At 42.7% G+C, this 27,916-nt stretch overlaps 1 protein-coding gene across 1 annotated transcript; it reads right to left on the bottom strand.

The window, feature by feature from the left end:
• Positions 1–1,667: 1,667 nt before the first annotated feature.
• On the bottom strand, positions 1,668–27,916 carry LOC145391722 (uncharacterized). The gene is made up of 23 exons (XM_080266259.1): positions 27,874–27,916; positions 25,845–25,945; positions 25,184–25,339; positions 24,240–24,403; positions 22,962–23,051; positions 21,488–21,570; positions 20,348–20,496; positions 19,613–19,837; positions 19,069–19,248; positions 18,578–18,733; positions 13,393–13,665; positions 12,080–12,268; positions 11,564–11,668; positions 10,808–10,986; positions 10,155–10,390; positions 9,077–9,225; positions 7,605–7,853; positions 6,355–6,528; positions 5,296–5,490; positions 4,154–4,326; positions 3,573–3,726; positions 2,349–2,525; positions 1,668–1,901 (listed from the first exon to the last, which is right to left on the bottom strand). Exons 1-23 carry the CDS (start codon positions 27,914–27,916, stop codon positions 1,668–1,670), a joined length of 3,834 nt encoding a protein of 1,277 aa, XP_080122385.1.

Below are 27,916 nucleotides of genomic sequence, written 5' to 3'. Positions count from 1 at the left end.
CTTAACAATACCTTAAAAATCTATTCATGAAAAGAAATGAGGGCATTTTCCTCTTCAGTATCTCACTAACTGGCTTATTAATACAGTAAAATCATCTCATGTAGTAAGGACACATTTCTAATTGAACTTTCATATCTTTTTAATGAAATTTTATCTTCATCATCATCATCATCATCATCATCTGGACCTTCTTTCCCACCCTTGGGCAGGGTGAGGAGTAGCAACATCCAGACGGCCCAAATTTGCCCAATCCAATGGGCCACGCTTCCATTCACTCACCATTCAAGCCCCCAGAATCCTGGCTCTATCTGATACACCAAAAACATTCACCATGTCCTGTAGCTTAACATGAATGTATCCGATAGAGTCAATCAATTTTATCTTTATTATTGAAAATAATAATAATAATAATAATACAGGTATACCCCGGTTTAACGATGCAATTGGTTAGATAAAAACCCATCATTTGGTGGGGTATCATATATCGAGGTAGTTTAAACATGTAAAGTAATGGGATGTGTTTTTCAGCCTTGGGTTTACCCCCCAACCATGTCCAAAACCCACCCAAATGAGCCCAAAAACAAGTTTAAAGCCATTCTAAATGGCCTAACGCTACAAAAGAAGCTAACCTAATTCTGACACCTGTAAATAACTCACTAAAACCAACACATAAAATCTGAAAATCATCAAATTATTATGTCTGGAAAAAATCAAACTTAATAAACTGTACCCAATATGACAATGTTCACCCCACCTATGGCTAAAACACATTAATCTAAGTCTAAAAACTGTTTAAAAATCAAACTAAACACACAATTTTGGTCTACAAAATCATCGAAATTGGTAAAAAAACAAATCAAAACCTATCGTTAACCCGGGGTTTGGCCATCGTTAGGCGGGGTATGGTGGTATTTCTACCGCCATCGTTAAGCCAGGGTATTGCATCTAGGGGTATTGTATATCGGGGCATTACTGTACCAGCAATCTTATTAATATAACTAAAACTGCAAATAAAAACAGTGTCTGAATAGATGATAATCACTAAAAATACACTAAAATTAAACCCTTTACTAATCAGTACTAAAAATCATAACCAATCTGATTAAGTCCTAAATAATGACTGACAAATAAACACTTGTTATACCTAAGATTTCTTTTGGCAGGAAGGGCTAGGAAAGGAGTGTAGAACATCTCCATGCCTCTAGTTCTTCCTCCAAGCCTAGATTTATTTCACAAGAATGACAAGCGAAAGCAAATTACGGAATCTTTCCATTCCTCCTGTTTTTCCTGCAATAACAAAACTACCTTACACTTGGGAAATTATTAGCTGTTATCCCCATTTATATTGCTCCTAAGCCCTAGAAAATTTAATTTAGCTTAGGAAAGATTTCTCTTATGAAATGCACTGATGATGGCTGCATTTAACTCTTCTAGTGATTCTCTCTCTTAAGCTGAATAAAGTCCTATGAAGGTAGCAAGAATAAATTTAAAAAGTCATTACAGTGAAGTGATTAAGAGGTGATACACGATAAGCTACTATCATCTTTTAATCTGTTATCTCAGGATTGGTTTACTTATGCTAAAAATAAGATGCCTAATACCTTAATGACTCAATCCTGGCTTTGTAGTGCTAAAAATTCCGAGATGTATACTAACAGCTCGAGTCGTTAAAGTCTTTGTGGCCTGTTACTATTCCTTAGTGGCGTGGAGGCAGAGGGAGGGGGAGCCAGGGAGGACGTGGAGGCGGAGAGGAAGGAGGCATTAGAGTTCTCCTTGTCCCCCAAGGAGCGGGAGGTGTCGTGGAGCCGTGTTGTAGAGCCTCCAAGCCGGGACATCTTCTCCTCCAGCCGCCTCATGGCCTTGCGCTGCCTCTCACCCTCTTGACGCAGCTTGTGCACCTCCTGTTATGAGATGTGAGAAAAGTAAGTTAAAGTTGAGGTGTGGTGTGGTAAGGTAAGATGAGATGAAATGAGGTGTGGTGTGATGTGGTGTGGTGTGGTGTGGTGCAGTGCAGTGCTGTGTGGTGTGCTGTGATGCGGCGTGGCATGGCATGGTGTGATTAAGAGTGGGATGAGGTGAGATGAAGTGAGGTAGTAAGGTGTCGTGTGGTGGGATGCAAGATGAACATTATGAAGCCACTGTAAGATGGGTGTTGACAGAGTAAGTTGAAGTGAAACAAGATGTAGTAAAAAGTAATTTTTTTTTTGTTCTATGTGCTCGACTCTGGGCATAGGCTTCACAGCCTGCTATCAAGGCCCAGTAGTTCTCCTACATACCATACACCTCTGCATGTGGTGATGTGGCATGTGAAAGGGTAAGTTGCACAATAAAACCAACCGCAACATTACCTCCTTAAGCTGCCCATTCTCTGTCTTGAGCTGTAGGACATGCTGGATCTTCTGCTTGTGGTTCTGGTGGCCAAGGAGTTTTGCATACTGCTTGCTCAGCTTATCCACCTCCTCCTTGGCTGCTGAGCTGCGTTCCAACAGACTTGCCTTCTCAACCTCATATGCATCCAGTTGTTCCTGAGGCAAGAGAATGGATGAGAAGGTGCTTGAAAGAGAGTACAAATGTATCTTTTTAAGTCTGTCTGTAAAGGAGGAAATTAAAGTAAATGGTATGAAATGTACAAATGTGTACAATTACCTTCATCATCATCCCTTATAAGTAATGCTGGGTGTGGTGTGGTGTCTTATGTGGCATCAATGTATCTGCTAATATCTCAAGTACACAATAGTTTGACCAATTTAACATGGTTGTTCAAATACAACAGACATGAGATGTAAACAGACTACACTAGTGCCAAATAAGACCTAAAAAAATCACCCCAGGTAGTACTTTGGTCAAAATGACTGAATATTAATATGTTTGTGTGCTCATATGCATGCACACATAAATGCATGTGTGTATGTGTGTGTTCATATACATGGATCCCTTGGTGTACTTCGGAAATTGTTAATATTGTGCATCTTTCTTGTGTGTAGCACCAAATACTCATACCGTATATAAAACTTTGGTAATTCGCTAAGTACTTTATCACACTATCAGGTACAACAGAATATCCTCACAATATCTGAGAAAATGGCTGGGTGGAAAACATCAACAAGAAGGGAGGAAACTGAGATGGTCTGGACAGGATGAATGGATGGACCAAGGGGGTTCGGTGAGGAGGTAAAAAATTACTGGAGTACCTGGCCTTTGACAAAGCGGTAGATTAAGAAAGACATGGAATGAGGTGGTGTGTAGCTGTCCTAAGATCCATCCATCCATCCATCATCCAATCCCATGCCCCCCCATGACGAGCACAGGAGCCCGGGGTCCTGACATTTATGATGAGAGTGACCAGCCTCACTCATCCCTGAATGGCATTACATGAGCAATAATCCCCAACCACCCCTTGGATATAAACTTACACAGGCTCAATCCGATTGGATCTAATGGTATTACTCGAGAGCTGGCACAGAACAAAGCACAGTAAAGAAGTGCTATTAACACAAGGGAAAAAAAATCTGAAATACCACCTAATTCAGACATCCAGTTGAGCCTAGGCCACAACAACAACAAGGACTCACTCTGAAAGGCTCAATCATCTTTTCAAGGTGTAGGAACTTATTCTTCCACGTGTTGAGCTCCTCAGTGATGGATGCATTGGTGGAGGTCAGTTCACTACGCTCCTCCTCCCACACCTTGGACAGACGAGAGCACTCTGTTGATACTGCCTCCTTGCTCTTCACCTCCGCACTGTGGCAAAGAATGATCACTGTTGGCATTATCATCATTACAGTTATAATCATCACCATTAAATCATCATCTCTGGCAACTTGCTCCTTCCTGGGAAGCCTCTAACAGAGGATGACCTTGACCCAAATACCCCTAGGCTTTTTTATACTCCCATACATTTCTCACTCTGAAACATTCCACTCTCTTTTCCTCCTCTTCCACCAATATACTGCTCCACTCTCTTCTTCTTTATCATCATCAACATTACTATCATCATTAATGCTGTCACCCTAACTAGACTTCAGATTAATAAGTTCCTCAATGCCCTCTCTATCACCCAGACTGCCAGAAAGGGGTGAGCCTGCAGTCCACCAGGTTCACATTCATATGAGTCTGGGGTTCCAACTACTACCACTACTACTACTACATGTACTACTCCTCTACCCACCTTGCCAGCTGCTCCTGTACTGCTGACAGATCATGCTTCAGCTGTGTGATGGTCTGCTCTGCTGCCTGTCTCTTCTTGTTTAAATCATTCCTATGGCTCTCAAGCTCTTTAACCCTCTGCTGCTCATTATTAAGTGCTGCATCCTTCTCTGCCAAGCTCTGGTGACAAAAATATAGTTGTTTATCTGTAAAGGCACTCCTTATTTTAAGTGTGAGAAGTCATCGGCATCATCCATACCTCTCTGTCCATCTAAGGATGGGATAAAGTGAGGTCAAGATAGCAAGTAAAAAGTGTAAATGAAGAACTAACTAAAAGACTTCCCAGTTAAATGGGACACACTTTCATTCACACACCATTCAAGCCCATGGAATCCTGACATTGTTGGAAGGACACAGGTCAAGAGTGAGAGCAGTGGAAATGAGTTATTTAAGAGGAGCCTGTGGAGTCACATGGAGAGACAGGCTGACGAATGAGGATAAAAAGGAGCGTTGTGGTGTTGATGTGGATGTGATAGGAAGCGTTATGAGGAACACACTGAGGTGGTTTGGCCATGTGGAGAGGATGGAGGGTGAAACACTGACGAAGAGAGTGTATGTGAGTGAGGTGGAGGGGGTAAGAGGGAGGGGGAGGCCGAGGATGAGATGGAGGGATGGGGTGGAGAGGTATATGAGAGAGGGGGGTGTGAGTTGGGAGCAGGGCAGTGAAATGGCAGGGGACAGGGCGACTTGGAGGCAATTTGTTTGTGGCCACCCCAAACGGGATTGAGGCGTCTGGCAATAGATAGATAGATAGATAGATAGGAATCCTGACTCCACCTCACTGGCATAAACATCCATACTTTTACATTTCATACTACCTTCTACTTTTTTCATCATCATCATCATCATCATCCAGACTTACTTTCTCAGCCTAGGGGAAAAAAAAAAAAAAAAAAAAAAAGGACAATGAAATACTAATCAAAGGCTGCCCAACTGAATAAGTCACACTCCCATTCACTCACCATTAAAGCCTCCAGATTTAACGTACATATGCTGGATAGTTTGAACTTAATATAGCATCTTTCCACTATGCATCTCCCATATTAAATGGAGTATGTCTGTACCACAGCAAACATTTTAATATCCTACCTTGTGCAGTGTCGCCAGCTCATCCTGTGTGGTGGAAAGTGTGGCATTAATGGAGTCAAGGGCGAAGGTTTTGTCCACTAGTGACTGGTTGGCCTGGTCCACCTCGTGACGCAGTCTGTTGGTTGTGGTCTCCAGCATGGCACCCATCTCTGATTTGTATTGCTCCAGTTCTGTCACCTTCTCTAAAAGTAATGTCTGCAGGCACAGAATGGGGGGGTTTGGTAGGGTGATGACGACGATGATGGTGGTGGTGGTGAAAATGGTGAGTTTGATGACGATGAGGATGATGATAATGATGGTGGTGGTGGTGGTGGTGGTGAAAATGGTGAGTTTGATGATGATAAGGATGATGATAATGATGGTGGCGGTGATAATAGTGATGATGATGATGATGTGTGTAGTAGCCATACATGCCACTAAAGGCAGTCCTTTTAGGTTGTGTCCACATTAAGGGCTTGCTAGCATGGGTGGGACTTCTGGATCATTTAATTCATAGAAGTTCTTACCCACACCTGCCAGCATCCAGTGGTGCCACATGTATGGGCTTTGAAACAAAACTCCCATCTATACCAGCAAGCATTTGGCATGGACGTGTCCTTATTCAGATAAAGCCGCTTCAAATGTAACAACTTTGAGACATGCTTCTCCCTCATGAATCAGGGGTAAAGCACACATTTCTGGCAACAAATCAGTAACTTTACCTGAAAAACAGAAATTAATCAAACAGCAACTTAATTTGTGAAACAACTGTAACTGAGACTATAAACCCTTCATTGCACTGACATCTTGCTTACTTTATCCATCTCACCACCAGATGATTTTATTTGGCATACAGGTGCTGGAGAGGGAAACCTGCATGTGGTAGCACTGATATGACCTAGTGGTGGAGTTGCCTGTTATTTATAATGTCCCTCAATCCCCTCCCTCTCCCCCAGAAGAAGGATGGTGGAAATCACATTCAAGTGACAGTCTGTTGATAGAGCTCAGCTCTCATGATAAAGAGATGGCAATTTTAGACCCAGTGAAAGTGAAAAGATTATATGCAGCTTCCTTACTAACCTCCAAGTTCCTCAGTTGGTCCTTGTCGCTGTCATACTGCCTGGTGAGTTCCTCCAGCTTTGCCGTGAGTTGTGTGATGGTCTGGGTCTTCTCCTCCAGCTGCTGCTCATATGTCTTACTCTGCTTCAGGCTCTCTTCCTCCAACTGAGTCACTTTACCCTCCAGCACCCGCATCTGAAATATTATACCGAACATCGTATTTCACCACCATCCAAACCTCTCCTCCCACCTAAGGAAGGGATGCGATAGGGTCCAGAATAAAAAATATAATAAAATAAAAAATAATCATCTTAACTATTATGAATGAAATACTGTATGGAATCATCATCATCAATCAGACCTCTTATTCCCACCTTAGGATGGGGAGAGAGAAGATCCAGAGAGCAGAGGAAAAGACAGACAGAAGGAGAAATAGTTACAATTTACACAACTGCATGGGCCACGATCTTCTTCCTTAACCACTCAAGCCCTGGAATCCTGACTCCACCTCACAGGCATAAACATTCATACTTAGAAGTTTCATACTGTACAGCAGTATAAAATAATTTGTCCAGTCCATAATTTGGCCACCAAAGAATTATCTGAATGTCAGTTCTGCATGATTAACATACTGTACATACATATACATCATCTAATCCTGTATTGCCCCACGAGGAACGTAGGAGTCTGGGGCTGGGCACGTTGGTCCCGACATTTAAGATAAGTGACTATCCTTACTCATCCCTGAGTGGCATTATGTGAACAATAAACCCCAACCATCCCTTGGATATAAACCAACACAGGCTCAACCAGGTTGGAGTGCCTTAATTACCCACTAAACCACCAGATGCCATAGTCTGACTATATGGTTACCACCTGGCATAGTAAATGGTTTCCTGGTGCACGGGAACCCACTTGGCTTGTCACTCAGTGTAGAGTCACCCATATACATAAGGAAGAGGAAATAAAGAAGGAATGAAGGACATAAGAGGAAGGAAAGAAGGAAGAAAGAGAGGAATGGGCAGCCACCCAAGAGCAGCACTGCATTGAGTGACGATTTTCATTCTGGTACACATTTTCTATTTATCTACATACTGGCAAATGCTGGAAATTACAATCCAGCTACTATGTACAAAAAAGATATGACTCTAAGCATATCATCACCAGTAAATATTCCTACAAATTACATGCATCCTCTCTCACACAAACACATCAACACAAACTTCCACAATAAAAACACCACTGCTTACCACATCAGCCTTAACATCAACCTCTTCTTGTGTCTCTTTTAAGTGATTTTCAAGGTCGGCCACTCTGGACCTAAGGGTAACTCGGTCCTCTTCAGCCTCCCTCTCAACAGTGGAGACCCTGAGCCGTAGCTGGGCTATGGTGTCGTCCCGACTGGCCACAGTGCTCTCCAGGTTGTCTCGCAGTGTGGTCAGATGCTGCTTCTCTTCCCGCAGCACCTCGATACATTGCTGCATTTCTTCTACTGCATCCGACTTCTTGCGCATGTCAATCTGGTAAAAATTAGAGTATTGTATTCACGCAATTGTTGCAACTCTTTCACTGCATCTTACTTCATGTGCATATCAATATAGAAAAAGTCACAGTATTGTATATACATGATTTACAAAAATTTGTTCACTGTTGTGGTCATCATCCAAACCCTCAATAGTAGTTGTAGCCACAGGTTCATCTGACAATGTGAATCTGGTGAGCTGCAGGCTGATGTTCTTTTTCTGTAGTCCACTATCGTACCTCCCTTTTGGGGGACAGGGAGGGAGCCGAGGGATGTTTGCATAACCAGGCTGATCCACTGCATGGCTATATCGGTGCCACCACAAGAAGGTATTCCTCTCCACCACCTGTGCATACCTATTTCCCACTAATAAGAGGAGTGGGTATGATCCAGAATGATAGAAAGGACAGCACAAAACCACATGCAGCACATAAGGAAATGGATCACATTTCCACTCTCATTATTGTCATTCTAACCCAGATTTCTTCCTAACAGATGGTGAGGTAGGATCCTGGAGCAAACAGAAGGCACAAAAGCACTATCAAACAGCATGTCCAAACTATCCACACAGTCAATCACCATCTACCAACCTGTGTACCTGTCTACGTCCAAATGCCTCTAACCTGGGAGAGGCGACCATAAAAGAATCACATCCAAGTTACCCTGTCGTCTGACGTCAGGCTGTTTTCTCATGAACTCACACCTGTCTTATATACCTCCCTACCTCACCCCATATCTCATTCTCAGTCTTCCCCTCTCCCTCAATGTCATACTGTTCACTCTCCTAGCATGTCTCTCATTCTCTATTCTCTCCACACAATCATTCACACATGAAAACCTTGGAAACAGTTGCTTTATCACATTAGCAAAAGCACCAGCACCAGAATAATCCCGAGTGGAGTTGGAAGCAAAATGAACACGGTAACATCCATTCATTAAATCACAGTGAAGAGATCATTAAGAAATGGGTCCAAACATCACCATATACTTTGCTATTTACACATACCAGTACCAGTTTATGATGTCCTCAACACTGTTACCATAATCATCCCACGTCTTCCCACCAATAGGCAGGGTGAGGCGGAGCGTAGAAAACAAAGACTAAGATAAAAATACCGGTACTGATGCTGAAGAACTAATCAAAAGCATGCCATGTGAAATGGGCCAAACACTCATTCATTTACAATTCAAGTTTATGTAAGCATGTGTGGATATAATTACCTTAAGTTGTGTAATTTGAGTGCAGAATCCTGAGTTAGATGTAATGAGGGCCTCCACCTCACGCTGAGCCTCCGCTGCTGCTGCCTTTGCCTCAGCAACCTCACGTTCAAGGCGCTCCTCTAAGTCACGGTTCTCAGCCTCCTCACATGCTAAAGAAGAGAAAATGGAGGGGAAAAAAAAAATCACCATCTTTCTGACCATTTTTCCCCACCTAAATATAGTGTCTCGTGGGATCAGAAATTCTGTTTTATTCTATCACCTAATCTTTCAGTAAACCATAAAGAATGTAAGGTTCATGACTAAGTTAGGCTATTCAGCACTGACACTTAAGGCAAAGGTGACCAGCATCTTTCTCTTGGGTGGCATCAGATGAGCAATAAACCCCAATCACTTCTCACTAGTAAATCCTTATAGGCCCTATCCAGCTGAAGCACCATTTCCTACTTGATCACAAAGTGTTTATTAGGGTCATAAATAAATATAATATGTACAGAAAAATATGTACCAAGTAAAACTGAAACTACTGTATGTCTGATACTACATGTCTTATATGATAACCAAACTGATGTACAGTTAATGAATACACTGTTTGGGTCTATTAAATAATTAAAAAGAAAATTAACGCTTTAAAAGACAGGCACAAAAGAACTGACAGCACCAAAACAAAATTGATGCAGTGTGTACGAAGATGGCAAAACAAAAGATGCAAGCCTCTATACATCTGAAAGTTGCCAGAATGATATTACATCACTAGTATAATAATCACTTCAACTTCTCTCTCCTCTTTTCTCTTAATACTGTATATATCAGATGCTGGAGAGTGATGCCTTCAAATCGTGGCATAAATATTACTGGGCGACTCTGCACTATGGTTAAATACATCCATCGACTCTCTCTATTCCCTGAAACAAGGATGATGAACTAAAAGAGAAGGACAGTTTCAGCCTGCAGTCCACTGGGTTTACAATAAGATGAGCCTAAGGTTGCATCTACAAGTACTACTACTATTACTGCTGCTACCAGTACTATTCACCCCCATCCTCTCAATTTCTCCTCCTCACTCTTTCTCAGAACCTACCAAGGGCATCTTCAAGGCTGGTATACTTCTGCACTAGGTTCCTTAAGTTGCACTCCATGGCCTGGTGCTCCTCCTTCAGCTCAGCCAGATCCCCCTCAGCAGCTCCCCTCACCAGCCGCTCCTGCTCCAACTGCTCTGTGGTGTGCGTGAGGACACGGCGAGTGGCTTCCTGCTCTAGTAGTGCCTCTGAATACTTCACACCAAGGTCCTCCAGCTCACTCTCGATATTCGTCACTCTGTGGGAGGATTGGGGAATGTGAGGAGCATCTTACACCCTTAGTTTTACCCTCACAGCACCAATATTCCAACTGCCTAAATGAATGAGATAAAGTGTATCCATACTTTTACACTCACACCAACACTGAGAATGGCTAAAGCAAAGAAGTTAACTAGGCTATAGCCCATTTACTCGTGTCTGACAAAGGTCTCTATTCTCTTGCAGTTCAGCCGATGGTTAAGTGTAATCAGACAGGAGATATGATATGTCTAGCAATGAAGAAGACTCATTCCTACCTCAAACCGAGGCTCACTGAATTTCATGCAACTACAACTTGATGTTCAAGTTACAAAGGCACACCGAGTTCCATCTGGTGAAAACAAATCAGTTGTATTCCCTACACTCTTACACTCACAGTAACCTTGTTAGTGCCCACCTTGCTATGTGCTGAGCCTCACGGTCACTGATCTCTGCCATAAGCTCCACTATCCTCTCCTCCAGCTGACGGTTGGTGTCTGCCAGGTCTGTGGCTCGGGTCTGCAGGTCACAAACACTGTCCTCGCGGCTACGCAGAGTTGCTCGAACCTGGCTTAGCTCTTCCATTAGGCTCATTAACTGTAAGGGCAGGGATTCCAAGTTAGGCCATACACAACAATCTCTGGCTACTGTCTACTGTGCTCATTAACTGGGATTGGGAGGAAGCTGAGGTTTTCCTTATGGCCTCAGGCTCATTAAAAGTGTCAACCCAGAAGACTGCTTACTTACGCTGCCCTTCCCAGCAGTTCATCATCTTCCATTCAGATAGGGAGGTAGCTAAGGAATGTTTGTATAATCAGGCAACTGCACTGCCCAGCCATTTTAATACACACCAAGTAAAGGCATCCTTCTCCAGCATCGGGAGTTGAGGTGCCTTTGTATAACCAGGAAGCATGGTGACAATACATGAAGGAATCTCTCTCCAGTACCAAGACAACATTAAGGTACTGTATATGCAAGTATTAGTATATAAGGGAAGTACAGCTAGGAAGCCCCCTAAACTCAAGAGCTTATGGGACAATGATCTCTTCCTTTACACGGTGGTGGAAAGTCGATAATTGCAATGACAATGACAACGACAATAATGACAAAGATGATACTGGTGGCAATGATAATAGTGATGATGATTCTGTCCTTCCCCCTGCTATCTGCCCACCTGTTCCTCCTGGCAGGTAAGCATCTCCTCCACCTGTGCAGCTGCTGTGGATTTCTCCTGGAGCTTCTCCTGCAGTACTGTTGTCTCACACTGACGATGGCTCATCTGAACAGACAAAGGGTAGATTATCATAAAACTGAGATTATGGGTGTTTCACCTAAACTTGGCCTTGATGTTTGTCCTTTTGCAGCTTATTTCACATAGCTAATTGGCACAAGACAATGCTATGACTCTACATTATTTTCAGAGCCCTTCTTCATGACTACCACCACATTCTAGCATTAATTTACTGTTATAACGCATCATTCAAAATGGAGAGTTTTTTTTTTTTTTTTTTTTTTTTTTTTTTTTTTAAGGCGGTTAGAATAATAAAAGCACAGTACCCATGGATATTCATTCCTATCTCATATGGAAAGCTAATCAAATTTTATACATCAACAACTTAGCACCAACATCCAACTGTGTAAGTGCCCTAGTTCCATCCATCGAGTAAAAACAAATAAAATATAATCTCACCTCCTCCTGTAGGGTAGAGATAAGCTCTGCCTTTGCCTCAATGTCGTAGTCCTTAGCACTGATCGTTGCCTTGAGTGTGAGTACCTGGTTTAGCTGCATCTCTGCCTCTTGTTGTAGGTCCAGTGCAACACTTCGAGCAGTCTCAAGCTCTTCTTCAACCTCACACAGCTTCTTGGATGACTCTGCCAACTGACCACAGATATTAAATGCTATTTAGACTACTGTACGGGTTCAAGATCTTCCTACATGATTCTGAAAACTTACTAGACATTAGGCACTCGCTGGCTCTGGTATACAGGTTATTGCCTCACACTGTCATCTTCACTGTCAATGCCAGGTCAATGGAAAAACAAATTTCTATCATCATCATCATCTGGACCTCCTTTCCCACCCTAGGGCAGGGTGAGGAGTAGCAATGTCCAGACAGCCCAAATTTGCCCAATTCAATGGGCCACACTGCCATTCACTCATCATTCAAGCCCCCAGAACCCTGGCTCTATCGGATACGCCAAAAACATTCACCATGTTCTGTAGCTTCACATAAATGTATCCGACAGAGTCAATCCGGAGGCTGCCATGTTAAAAGGGGTGCCAAATCCCTGATTATGCACTTCTCCTAACAACATTCATCCAGCCAGCTCAATCTCTTGTCAGTCCCCTCGCCTCACCAACTTCCAAACCTCTCTTCCTAACACACTCATCCACCATATCTCTTCACCTCCTCCTTGGCCTACCTTGCCTCCTCCCTCCTTTTAATTCACTCAGATATACCTATTTTACCAAATTTCTATCACTAACCAAAACAACCCCGATTCTTTCCTGGTGAAGCGATGGTAGATGAACTGACTAGCTGATAGGTGGTATGAATCACATGTGAGTGGATGTTTATGCCTGTGAGAAGGAGTCAGAATTTTAGAGACTTAATTGATGTTTGAATGAGTGTGTGACCCATTCAACAGGGCAGGGTTGTGGGTAAATCCTCCTTCCATTCCCCCCCCCAATCTGGATTGTACCTTTCCCCACTTTTGGGAAGGAAGAGAGGTTTGGGTGATGGTTTTATGCCTGCAATTTCCTTCTCCTACCAGATACATACTTAACAAACCTTCAACTGGTAAGGGAATCTACAAAGTAAACAAAATAGCTTAGCATTTGCCTGAAAAAAATCCTTATTGTGTCTCATTTACTTAAGCTATATATATATATATATATATATATATATATATATATATATAAACACAGAATCAGCTACATCACACTGGCATATGAACACCATGACATTTCTGACACTACAGAAAGAACCATACTGTACTAACCTCTGCCTCCCTGGCCTCCATTTCCTTCTCCAAAAACTGTTGCACCACTTCCTTCTCCTTCACCTCTGTCTCCAGGCATTGTGCTCTCTCCTTTGCCTCCTCCAGTGCCACTGCCAGCCGTGCCTTCTCCATCATGGCCTCACTAAGCTTGGCTACCAGCTCCAACTTCATACCCTCCGTCTCTGCTAGCCTGGTGGCCAGGCTCTCTTTCTCTGCCTTAGCTGCCATCAGACTGCCCTCAACATCACTGATTTTCTGTTCCAGTTTGGTCACCTGGGAAAGACGAAAGAGTAGGAAAGTATTATTTTTTAGAACATAAAAATATCATCTAACCCTGTGTTGCCCCATGAGGAGTGTAGAGACCCGGGGCTGGGCAAGTTGGTCCTGATATTTACGATGAGAGTGACCAGCCTCACTCATCCCTGAGTGGCATTATGTGAGCAATAAACCCCAACCACCCCTTCAATATAAAACTACACAGGCTCAATCCAACTGGAGCACCCTAATTACCCATTAAACCACCAGGTGACATAAGTTGGTTATATGGTCACCACCCAGATGTACAGGAAACCATTTGGCTTGTCACTCAGTGTAGAGTCACCCACAGACAGAAGAGGAAAGAATAAAGAAAAGAAAGACAGAAGAGGAAGAATGAAAAGAAGGAATGATGAGAGGAAAGGGTAGTCACCCGAGTGCACCACTACATCGAGCGAGTGGGTGGTGAGCGTCCCCACCTTAAAAAAAAAAAAAGTCCCTAATTTTGTCATTAACAGGAAAGATAATTTATTTTCTTGAAATTCAGTGAAATCATTTATATTAAACTTTTCCAAACTTTAAACAATCTGAGTGAGCTTAAGACTTTCAGAGTTGGAGAGGGCTTCACATAAAGCATATCCAAACACCTTCAGTAAGAAAGATCCTTTGCAGGCAGATTACAATTCTCAGGAATTAGTTTAATTATGGTCAAAAAGACATTACACTAGTGAAAAGGTTAACACACCAAACAAATAACAAACTGAACGGGGAAAAGGCACTAGAGGGCTTGTTAACCCCTGGTCTGTGGCAGCCCTAAACACTTCCTATGTCTGTGGTGCAGGAAAACTGGTGAAAAAAAAAATCATGTTTTCATCATGCATTTTGACCCACTTATACCTAACCAAACATGATAACATTTTAGTCAAAGTTTATACTTCACACTGACAATTTGTGACCTACTCATCACGCATAAGCATGCAGTAGGCATGAAAAATGACCGAAAGTTCACACTAATTCACAATGCTTTTCTGGAATGTACAACGCAGTCTACCAACTGGCATTTCCAGAATGCTACAAGCAGTTAACCCGCGGCGTCCCGTCAACGTTCTTCCACATCCTCACGTTTTGTCACTGCCAATCCTGTCGACGTACTTTAACGTCCTGCAATTGCAAGGTTCATAATTTCCACAATTTTCAAAATTCGCGCGAGATTTTCGATTCGCCCACCTACCCAAGCCTCCCCTACCTGCCGCCAGGCGGGCAGCATCCCAGACCCCGCGTGACCCGCGCTCACCCTTGTCTCGGTCACTCACCTGTTAGCAGTGACCCAGGTCAGACATGGCGCGTAAAGGTCTCTCAGACGACGAAATACAACCCGCCCTGGATGCCTTCACTGGAGATAGTGATTCTCCACTTGATGATGATGTGGTGGATCGAGATTACGTCCAGCCTGAGGAGGAAATAACAAGCAGCGATGAGGAGGTCCCTTCGCCCCGGAAAAAGCGGTATGTGACATATCGTAAGGCAAGGGAAGGCCAGCCTGCACCCAAACCACCTGCACGGACCTCTCTCCATCCCCTAGAGAGAGATTCTGATGAGGATGAGGATGAGAATGATGACGATGACGGCGGCTTAGGACGTGATGTTGCCTCGTGGTTGGGGAAGGAAAAAATCTCACCCCGAGGATCAGAAGGTGGGGCGAGAAGGCAAATAAGGTATGGTCCTAGTGTTTTGTCTGGGGAAGGCGAAAGTGGTGTGGTGGGAGTGCGGGGTGAAAGGGAAAGTGGTGTGGCGGGAGCGCGGGGTGAAAGGGAAAGTGGTGTGGTGGGAGTGCGGGGTGAAAGGGAAAGTGGTGTGAGGGAGGCAGCACAAGCACGTGGTGCACGTAGGCCTAGGGGAGAGGAGGTGGAGCCACTCCCCAGCACGTCTCGCCCCACAATATTCCCAAACTTTCTCCCCACAGCCCCAGGATGTGGGGAAAGGAAGGAAAGGGAAGGGAAAGGGTAAAGGAAAAGGGAGAGGGAAGAGAAGTGCGAGTGATGAAAGGCGCCGCTCTCCACCTCCCCAACCTCCCCCACCACCCTCACCTCCCCACCCTGACGAAGGCGACGATGGGGACGTGGCTGGAGACAGTGGTGTCTCATGGAACTGGGAAGATGGGAGTAATTTTACTCTCATCATTCACCCTTTCACTGAGGAGTGGCAGTCTGGTTGCACGGCTCCAGGTGTGCAGGCGGGTTCCACTAGGGTGGATTTTTTCCACCTGTTCTTTGGCGAGGCGTTTGTGGGGCGCATAGTGGAACAGACAAACATATTTTCACGAACACAGTGCCGTGAAAGTGAACGTTTGGGAACAACGAGCAGGCATTCCCAGCAATATGACTATCCTGTGACAATTTCTGAGATGTTCTTATTTTTTGCCCTGGTTCTCTTGATGGGTGTTGTAAGAAAAAATCAAATACCTGCATACTGGACCACTGACCCAATGACCATCACACCTTTCTTTGGAAAGGTGATGAGTCGTAATAGATTTCAGCAGATTCTCGGCCGCCTCCACTTTTTTGATGCAGAAGATCCAGCTAATGCTAATAACACTGATAAAATGAGGAGAATTAGGCTTGCATTTGATCATTTACGGGAAATGTTCCGCTCCTCATTTTATCCTTAGAGACCTCGTCTTAGACGAGAGTCTTGTGTTGTGGAGAGGCAGTATTTCCTTTCACCAGTACATACCCAGCAAGAGACACCATTTCGGGTTCAAGATCTTTGTTATGTGTGACTGTAAGACTGGTTATGTGCAAGACATAGTCTTGTACACGGGCGCACAGACAGATATAACAGAAGATCGTAGTATAGGACTCCCAGGGGCCGTGGTGAAGACAATGATAGAGGAGTACCTTCATCGTGGTCATGTGTTGTACCTGGACAACTGGTACACTAGCCCTCTTCTCGCTAGGTTCCTCCACCAACACGACACCGGAGTCTGTGGTACAGTCAAGAGAAACCGTTGCCATATGGTCAAGATAGGGAGGAAACTTGACAAGAACGAGGTGGTTTTCTTCCAGGCAAATAACATCCTTGTCACCCTGTGGAACCACAACAGGGAAGTTTGCCTCCTATCAACTGTACACAGCCCCCTGATGCACCGCACAGACTCCGTTGATCACCGTAGCGAGAGGAGGCGCAACGTCTGGAAACCTGAGTCTGTACTGGACTATAATCTGAACATGAGGCAAGTGGATCAGTCAGACTCGATGATTTCCAGTCTTGACTGTGCCAGGACCATGATGAAGTGGTACAAAAAGCTCTTTTTCCACTTGCTCAACATCACGGTCCTGAACGCACACTAGCTGCATGCCATGACAACGGGAGTATCAGAGACCTTTGAGGGGTTTGTGAGGGAGCTGGCACGTGAAATAATCGCCAGGCATGCCCAGGACAGACCCACACACCGCACCCGCACCCCCATGGCTGCCCAGACTCCCCTACGCCTCGCAGGACGCCACTATCCTAGCACAATCCCTTCCGAACCAAACCGTCGTAAACCCCAGCGCCGCTGCCATGTATGCACGCACTCAACAGTCAGACCAGCCACTCAGAGAAAAGACACAAGGTACGAGTGTGTAGAGTGCAATGTTGCGTTGTACCTTCAGCCATGTTTCAGAGAGTAACATAACTTCCTACACTACTGAAACTGTGTGGGATGGCAATATGACGCTCAATATAATGATAAGGCCAGTCAGTATGTGCTAAGTCTTATATAAAGTTGAAACGGGTGTAATGTTAGCAGGAAAGTAATGTATAAGCTGAGAAATAGAGTAAGTTGAAAGAAGTGATATCAAAACTACACCCACTGTGTAAATCTGCGAAAATATGACGCTCAGTCTAACACTCTGGTCAGTAAATATGTGATAGCAAGAATATAAAGTGGAAACGGGTGTAATGTTAGTAGGAAAGTAATTTATAAGTTGAATTCTAGTGTAAGATGAAACAAATGATATCACGATAACACTCACTGTGTAAATATGTGATAATAGGACGCTCAGTAGAATAGTGAGGTTTCCAATTATGTGATAGCAATGATATAAAGTGGAAACATGTGTAATGTTAGTGGAGAAGTATTATATAAGTACAAAAATAGGTTGTAAGTTGAAATAATAGTCATAGCGACTTCACCCTCTGTGTTATTATGCGCTATTATTACGCTAAATATTTACGTAAGGCCTGAAACTATCTCAAAACAGTTCTCAAAAGTGGAAAAGTGTATAATGTTATTAGGAAAGTATTATGTAAGTTGAAAAAACACAATACGAGTTGAAACAACAGTCACAGCGAGTTCACTCACTACGTAAATAAGCGCTAACATTATGCTAAATGTTATCGAAAGGCCTGTGAATACGTAAAAACAGTTCAATAAAATGTAAAATGGTATAATGTTATTGGAGATGTATTATGTAAGTAGAAAAAATGATATGTATCATGATTCAGCAATGTTAGCGATTCATCGTGACCAGTCTGGCCGATTTCGCTCGGTTCGCACGATGGTACAATGCTTATTTCAACTCTATTTTTGTATAAAATCCAATTTACTCTTGTATCACATGTTTTTATGTTTGTAATAAATACATATCTACTTACTTTCACTGGTTTCCCAGACTTATAATACCATAGAAAACGTGAGAGCCTCAGACCACCAATATAGAACACGGTACCAGGTGTAACGAAGGTATACCTGTTTAGGCCACTTATGGACCTCGGTGAACACTTTCTTGGTGATTGACTATTGTTCCTGACCAAAAGCGAAAGTTTTAGCAAAAAAAAATTGGGTCCAAAAATGGTCGGGATTGGGGGGTACCAGTGGTGAAAAAGTGGTCGGCACAGGGCGGGTTAAGGGGTTAAATATATTCGACAAATTGAGCTTGTGACTAACCTCCTGATATCGTGCATTAAGTTCCTCCTGATGCATAGTGTCAGTGAGCTCCCTCTCCTTGGCTGCCAGACTCAACTCTGATACTGTGGCCTCCAACACTGAGACTCTAGCAGCCTCCTCCTCTAATGTGGAGATAGTCATCTCATACTCAGATATCTGTAGACAAAGAGCATAGTAGTATCATCATCATTATCATCATCCAGCCCTTACTGCCATCACCATCATTATCACCCAGTATCATCAATGCTGTCATCCCTACCCTTCTTCCCATCTCATAATGGGGTGAAGCAGGATCCAGACATAAGGAAATGCAATGTGTTCAGGTATCTTGAATGAATGAATCTTGAATTTGACTTTCTTCTTCAATTTCAATTGAAAAGAACAAATTTGGCTGGTTTTATGCCAGCCTTTTTTTCTCTATTTCTTTCTTTTTGTGCATAAATACATAAATAAATAAATAAAGTAGACAAAATGAAGTGTTCTTGTGTTACCTTAGAATTGAGGTTAGTAATGCTGGTGTTAAGAAGCTGTATCTCAATGTCCTTCTTTTTGATGGTCTCCTGGTGGTACTGTCGCTGCTGCTCCCGTTCTGCCACCAGACTCTCGTACCGCGCCACTAAGTCTCGCACTCGACCCTCCACTTCATACTTCCCTCGCACAGTGTCATCCAGCTGTACAACAGGAGAAAAATCATCATATTCATCATCATCGGTATCACCCATACCTCTTTTCCCCACCATCATCATCAATTCATACCTCTTTTCTCACCTAAAAATGGGGTAAGGTAAGGTCTTAAAAAATAAAATAAAATAAGGGGGGGGGGAGAGACTAATCAGAAGTCTGTCCAAATATATGGGCCACACTGATTCACTCACTATTTAAGCCCTATAATTCCACTTCACAGGCACACAGATCCACCCTTACACACATCATCTCTCTCATTAACCACAATTTTAAAAAATCACCAGTCTACCTTATGCTGTAGGTTATGCACTTCATACCTCTCGTTAACCAAAAGTAAAAACACCATTCTACCTTGTGCTGTAGGTGCTGCATGCCGACCTGAAACTGATCAGCGCGTATGTGAGAGCTGGTGGCGTCGGCAACCACCTCATCCAACTGTAACTGCAGTTCGGCAATCAGGTCCTCTTTCACCAACAGGGACGCCTCCAGATTGTCTCGTAGATGGGTTAGGTGGCTTATTTCTTCTTTCATAACTGCTGCAGCTTCTTCACTTAAAGATCCTTTCTCATCACTTTCCTAGAGGTAAGAAAAATAATTACTGCATCACCATCCTGAGATGAACAACAGAATCATCACTTTTCCACTTCTAATTCTTGTAGGTGGATTATATACATGGTTTAATCTTCTTTCACAGTTACTGAAACTTCATCACTTATGGATCCTTTCTCACTGCCTTCTTGAAGCTATAATCATAATAACCAAATTCCTCGAGAGATAAGAGAGGAGAAAAGAAAGGAAAAGACAAGGAGAGAGAAGATGAAATCCTCTCCATCCAGCTACCTTTTCTCCCAATTTATCACAAGGACATAAATGTTGTCTAAATTATTTTTAAAGAGAACAGAATTGACAAAAGGAAAAATATGAGAAATAAATAATCTCCACTCATCTTTCTTCTCTCTCTGAAGTATGCACAATGAAGCATGAATAAGTATTTGTATTTTTCTAAATCATATAACTTCCCTTTGCCCTAACTCTCTCTCTCTCTCATTATACAGTATTTAATTATTTTTCTTCACCTGGACTGACCTGCATTTCCTTTAGTTTAAGCTGGAGACCAGAGCGTTCATCTGTGAGTGTGGAAATGACCTGCTGAGCTTCGGCCAATTCCCTCCTGGTGGCATTCAGCTGCTCGGCCAGAACAGGCACATTTGAACCATCCTGAATTGTGGTGGAACCTGGGGATGCAAATGAATTGAAGTAAAGTTTTGGTTTTGATGTCAATATGCTGGAAAGTTTTAGAAGAAACTAAGGTGTTTTGATACTGGTGTCTATCTATCTATCTATTGCTGAAAAAGTTAGGAGAAGTGGCTATCCTGAGACAGTTGGTCGTGTGGAGAAAATGGATAACAACAAAATATTAACCCATTCCTGGTTGGCACTTAGTTTATAGTTACCTGTCCTGGTGGGATGGGTGGACAGTATGGCATATAAAACCTCCCTACAACCTGGGCAATGATTTCCTCCATTTTCTATGGGTTCCCAAGGCCTGATGACCAAGCGGACCAAGCGGGATTTTTAAACATCCAAGGGTATATATACTGTACATACTAAACCTTGTGTGACGTGCTTTAAAGTGAGTATATGTATGTACTAAACCTATCTCTATCTATCTATTGCCAGACGCCTCAATCCCGTTTGGGGTGGCCACAAACAAATCACCTCCAAGTCGCCCTGTCCCCCGCCATTTCACTGCCCAACTCCAACTCATACTAAACCTCCTATGGGTTAATGATGTCACTTTCACCACCAATGTCATCATCATCATCACTATCAACCGCAGCAGCAGCAACTTCTCTATGTTTTCAAAAATGTACAGGAAGGATCCAGTAACCGAGAGAACAAGACATGTAAGAATGAACTAAGGTTACAAGCTTGGTAATTAACTACACAATAATCACTCTTAGGAAGGAAACTCAGCCACAGGTAAATAAAGTCAAGGTTCAAGCTAAGACATATACAGTATTGCTACAAATCTTATTACACAACTGAAATTTTCTTCAAAAGTCCCAAGTGACTGGTGATCTGCTGATTTTGGCATTTGATGTAGCTTCCAGATTACAGAAAATATCAGTTGTACAATAGCCAGCCTCAATATGGGGATTCCCTAAAATGAAGCACAGTATCATTTATTGCAACACTTTATAAACAGGCCACAATGTAAATTACCTTGCTGAGTGGGTGCACCATGGGGAGTTGAATGACCGTTTCTTTCATGCCCTGGTGAAACAAATGCTTCATCATCCCCCACACTGAAAAAAATAGATAAATAGAAAATAAAATACTTTATCACTGTCCCTCTTTTCCCAGTCTAGGATAGAATGTGGTGAGGAAAAAACATACAAGTGCTCTGGGACCTGTGGTGAGGTTAGATGGCACCACCACAGATGTCAGCAAATTTGGATTCTCCATGTCACATAACCATATATGGGACCTGGGCTGTGCACAGGATTTCTGAAGGGGGGAAGGGGATTTGGGGGAAGGGGAATCATAACACAGATTATTCACTTTACTTCATTCATTCATCATCTAATCCTGTGTTGCCTCATGAGAAGCATAGAAGCCCAGGATTATGCAAGTTGGTCCTGACATTTAAGATGAGACTGACCAGCCTCACTCATCCCTGAGTGGCATTACGTGAGTCATTAACTCCAACAACCCCACGAATGTAAATCTGCACAGGCTCAAATCAACTGAAGCACCTTAATTACCCGCTAAACTATGCAACGTAATACAGTAAACTTACGTACTGTAACTGACTAAAATACTGAATGGGTACAAGCTTGGGTAATTTACATACTGAACGCTACAGAACCTTGGATGTGAAACAAAGAATTTGGTCATTTACTTGACATCTTTCACTAAAAAACACAGGAAAAACAGAAGAAAAAACTTCTTCACACGCTGATTTCTGACCATAAACTAGCTCACTCTGCACAAAAGTACTGTTTATATACCCATATGAAACATTTTAGAAATTTCCACTACATTCTACAAACTTCCATTTTTTTCAATAGCCTTCCATGACCTTCCATTATTCTCTTCGGTAACAAAACATTCTAGGACCTTCATGAAACTTCTTTATTCGTTCTTTCTTATAATTTGTAGAAATTTATAACTCTTTTTCTATTATTTCTCTATCTTGTTACATTCTTAACAGGATTTAATCAATTTAATAAGTTGCAAAATTTTTCATTCTTTCCAAATAAGGGGGGTTTAAATCCCCAAAACACCCCCCATGTGAACAGCCTTATATAGGCCAATTTTGTGTCTCAACAGGCTTTAATTAGATACTTTAACTAAAGCTGTTGCTGGATAGCACCACCTCTGGCATCAGCTGATGGCAGATTTCGAGTCTCCACGTTAAATTCCCAAATATGGTGCCACTTTTGTCTCCAAAGGCCTCCTTTTAACAAATTTGCCAGAAGCAGAAGAATGCCGGCCACTCACTGACCTGCTGGCTATCGCCGGAGGTGAGAGAGAGAGAGCGAGAAAGAGAATAAATTACCCTAAGTCTGTCTAACTGAACAAGTGGCACTCCCATTCACTCACCATTCAAGTCCCCTGAACCCTGACTTCACCTCCTAAACTGAATACAACTATCAGACAGCAAGAGCATGATGCAAAAGATGCCAGTGTTTACCTTTTGCAAGCAGTGTCTGCATCTTCACTGACTGCTGTTGCTACATCATGGGTATCCTTCTTGCCAAGGCGACTCTTAAGCACTGTCAACCTAGAATAAAAACATTAGTATAAAATATATGGAATCCAGGAGAGTGTATGTGGGTAGGGAAGGTGAGACTGAGGACCAGACAGAGGGACGGGGTGGAAAGTCACATGAAAGAAGGGGGGGTTGAAGAGAGGGCAGACTGATGTCAAAAGAAATGGTGACATGGAAGTAATTCTAGTGTGGCCATCCCTTCCAGAAAAAACGCATCTGGCTAATTTATCTATCTATCTGTCTATCTATACATACCCAGTACACAGTTAGATGACTATGTACTCTCCAGTAGCATTATGTGATCATAAAAACTTCCAGTTGACTCTCAAATTTAAGTCATACAGACAGTCAAGTGGTGGCACTGAAAACATCCCTAAACTCTTTCCTTATCCTTCAAAAGGAGGTTGATGGACTGCAGAAGGGTAATTTCATCCTGCAGTTCACTGGGTTCAAACTGAGAAGAGCCTAGGGTCACAACAACTATGGCTCATTCATTTTTACTAAGCTGAGATTTTCATCCTCTCCAGTTAATTACTCCTAACTCAATGGCAGAACAAAACAATGCTATGGCTCTATGTCTTTCCCTGAGCACTTCCTCCGACCAGTATCATACCGTTGTGTTAATCTCTTGTTATACAGTAACTCAGCACTCAAGACAGAGAGATGGTACGGTAAATTTATGCCTACTTAAAGGGAACAGAATATAGCTGCAGTAAATGGAAGTTCTCATGATAAGTCAGGCATGAGTTACATAGTATTATCATTTTTTCCCAGACAACTGGTAGTGTAGATTGTGGCAAATGGCAAATCAGCTTCACAGGTAGCAAAGAATTTTAATATGCAATGTCTCAGTGATTTTCCATGGGGGTAAACAACAAAAAAGAACATGTAGTAAGTTATAATGAGTACTTATGGCCATACAGGTATTAATAAAACTGAAAGAACAAAAACGTGGACAAGACCCGAAATTCTGACCGTAGTTTCAGAAGCACTTGATGGTGACTGAAGATGTTTGACCTTTCTGAATGGTTACTGACTACACTCTACAATGTGGGATACAGATCAATCATATCGAACAATTACAGGTGCTCCACATGTGATCATCAGTATCAGGGGTTTAGCTTACCCCTTCGCTCACTTGGTTTTAATATATTCATCAATGTACTGTATGTTATTCTCTTCCAATGCCAGGATACTCACTGTGACTCCAGCTGTGTAATAACCTCCTTCATCTTGTCGCGCTCCTCAGTCAGCTGCTTAATCCTGTCCTGTAGCTCCCCAACCTCTCCCCCATTTTGATCCTTAGGGTGACCTCGCACCGCTCGTGCTGATGTGGAGCGAGTCAAGGCACGTGGTCTGGGGGGCTGTGGATTGCAAAATAATGTTATATTGGACACGTTGCTCATCAGTGTTACTGTGATTTCAATATCCTAATCCTGTTTTCATTAATAACTGAGGTGAAGTTTGTTTACTAAGAATCATCATCATCCCGACAATAATGTCCCATAATAATAGTATCATCATCATCATCATCATCCAGACCTCCTTTCCCACCCAAGGGCAGGGTGAGGAGTAGCAACGTCCAGACAGCCCAACTTTGCCCAATCCTATGGGCCATGCTTCCATTCACTCATCATTCAAGCCCCCGAAAGCCTGTCTCTATTGGATATGCCAAAGACATTCACCACGCTCTGTAGCTTCACAAAAACGTACCCGACTGAGTCAATCCGGATGCTGCCACATTAAAAAGGGGTGCCAAAATTCCTGATCATGCACTTCTCCTATAGTACTGTAACAATAATATAATACTGATAAAAAAACTAGTACTACTATCAGCACTACTACTACTACTACAGTTCATTCACCTATACTTGGTGTTGCAGCCTACTTCCCATAGTTCAGTGTTAGAAAAAGAAAATACTACCGTATGGCTTTAGCTACATTCTCTCCATAGCCCTTCTCCATTATTAGCATCATATTCAAGTGTTAATCTGCTTTAGCTCGGAATATGAGTTAGAGCGAGATGACATTTTTATGCCAAACTGAAGTGAACAGATTCTACTTCCTAATTACAACGAAACTGTTACCATTACTACTACTACTACTACTACTACCACCACCATCATTGCTCATAGTACACTGACACTGAGGAAGAAGCCACTGGATGCTGATGATCCATTTGATCCGGTGGAGACTGTGGATGAGTTGAGCCGAGAAGAGGAGGCAGAGGTGGGGCGCTTCTTTGTTGGTGACACAGCTGGGACAAGGTCAGGATTGTACGTTCCTGGCCCAGGGGTTGCCTAGGGGGGGATAGTGGGTGGTTATGGTCAACAGCATAGGCATATATACAGAGGTATATGAGAAAGGGGTGTGTGAGTTGGGAGCAGGGCAGTGAAATGGCGGGGGACAGGGCGACGTGGAGGCGATTTGTTTGTGGCCACCCGGAACGGGATTGAGGTGTCTGGCAATAGCTAGATAGATAGATAGACTTATCTCAAACTAGAGGTATTCTTGTTTTACCTAAAGCTACTTTATTATTCTGACTGCAAACTAATTCTACAAACTACCTTGAATTTTCTTAAACTTGGCCTACTCTTCATTTAAAATCGCTTATGATCAACCGTGGGTATATAACAGTATGCTAATACTGTACCATATACTCTAATGCATGATCCATAAGTAAATCCATTGCTAAATCCTTTAACAGATAATGCTGCAATTGTTCAGTATACTCAGTTCTGGCTACTGTCTGACCATTTAGCACAAGAAAGAGAGCCACTACATTCAAGGGGTCAAATGCCATACCTCTGCCGTCTGCCTCCACCTCTCGGACTTCTCCATAGACAACACCGGACATCCTCCATTCCTGTCTTTGGGATTATACGCTGTTGGGGGTGGGGCACAGCCTGAGAAAGATGAACAATCACTAGTACACTTAACAGTACGTATGGTGCTGGTGAGGGATGCATTCATGTGGTAGCACTGATATGGTTGGGAAACTCCCTTGCCTGGTAATATAAATGTCCCTCAGTTACCAACCAGTCCCCTGAAACAAGAAGACTACAGGACAAGGGTAACTTTAGTCTTCAGTCCACTGGGTTCACATCCATGAGTCTGATGAGTCTGAGGTTACAACTAGTACCAAGAACAATACATATACTGGGCAGCAGCTACTATATATTGCCCAAGAAGCTTTGTGCTTAAATGGGTCAGCTCCTTTTCATTTGACAGCTGCTTTTCATACTGCATCTCCTTCAGCATACTGGTTAGGTTCGCTAACCTTGGGGTCTCTTTTGTGGACCTCCTCCAAAAGATATGAACATAGCCATGTATGTGACAGATGAGAGCACTCTTGTCTGGATGAGGCATTGCTTCCGGCATGGTATTACAGCAATTTTCCAAGCATATGACTGTGTTCTCAGACCTGACAAAACATAGAAGCTCAATGATGAATCACCAGGCATCCATCTGCTGATTCTCATAGAGTTTTGAAAATGGTTTCCCGGGTTACATGAAATGATTTGGATTGTAACTCTGAGTAGAATTATATGAAAGTACTGGTACTAATGCACTGTGTGAGTGAATGGTGCCTGCCACATCTAACACCAGTGGTAGGTAATTTAATACTGTATATTTACTGTATAACAGAAACACTGAAGGGCAACTGACTGTTTACGTTGACATAAGGCTCAATGAGGGGACGAGTGAAATTCACCAACAATATGAACATTAAAACAATGCTTAATGTGAATTAACCATCACATAATGCCTGACAACTTATGGGGGACAAGTTTCTTCGCCACAGGCATCCTCCTATGGTACTATCTATCTTCTCATAATCCAAAGCTTAAAAACTATCTCAGTGAACTCTCCAATGATGGCTGACAATTTACTGGTAAGCATTTTACTCTGACTAACGCCACCCAAATTTATTCATAACAGGGAATTCATCCGTTGCCCAAAGGCTGAATAAAAAACAACAGCTGACACATCACACCACATGGCTGGCGGTCACAGAATCTGCCAGGGTCACAGGGTTCAAAGTTGTTTATGGAGAACAAGAGAGTTCACCTACTGGGCTCAGGGATGTACCGGTATCTCTTATTTCATTCTTGCCATTCAGCTTACGATTTTTGGAAGTGGAGGAGTTAGATATATCTTTACCAACTCAATACAAGGCCTTTCTTAAACTGGATAAAGGCATCTGATAGCAGCAAGAAAAAAGGCAGGAGCATCACCTGGATTCAACGGGATGAATGAATTAAAAAATAAATAAGTACAAGTGGCTATCCTAAGCACAACAGAAGGCACAATCTCACATACCATGCAGCATAAAAACAATGTAAAGGACAATACAGTCATACAAAACCAAACATCAATAAAAACACCAAGTCAAAGAATTCCATATTACTACAATATAACTGAACTACCCATTGCACAATTGTAAATCTTATGTTAAAGCCAATAATTGCTCCATAATTTTACAGTGTGGTGTAAAACAGAAAAGAGGACAGGTCTAATACCCTGTTATGCATTTATCTCCAGCAAAACAACCTCTGATACGTATACTAGTTATATACCAAGGAAATGCACTCCCTCATCCCAAAAAAACTATACGTGAAGAAGGTACACGTGCACCAGATAATTATTAGCTAAGCAAAAACAAACCATACCCACCACCGTGCCCCCAGTTTAAACCCCATCAAACCAATAACGCCCCTTTAATTATCCTTTTAACCAAAACAAAAACAAATCCATACCCAAGCATCGTACCCAGTGTAAAACCCATCCTATTTTAAAGACCAAATAATCTTATTTCCGCCCCTCCACTTACCCACTTCCTCGTTGAACCGTTTCAGCTTGGCCTTGGAGAACAT

The sequence above is a fragment of the Coenobita brevimanus genome, chromosome 19, assembly GCF_032717465.1.
Source record: "Coenobita brevimanus isolate Jiangsu-jjx chromosome 19, ASM3271746v2, whole genome shotgun sequence".
Classification (NCBI taxonomy): domain Eukaryota; kingdom Metazoa; phylum Arthropoda; class Malacostraca; order Decapoda; family Coenobitidae; genus Coenobita; species Coenobita brevimanus.
Note: the sequence above shows the minus strand (reverse complement) of the source record. Positions and strands in the feature narration are given on the sequence as shown.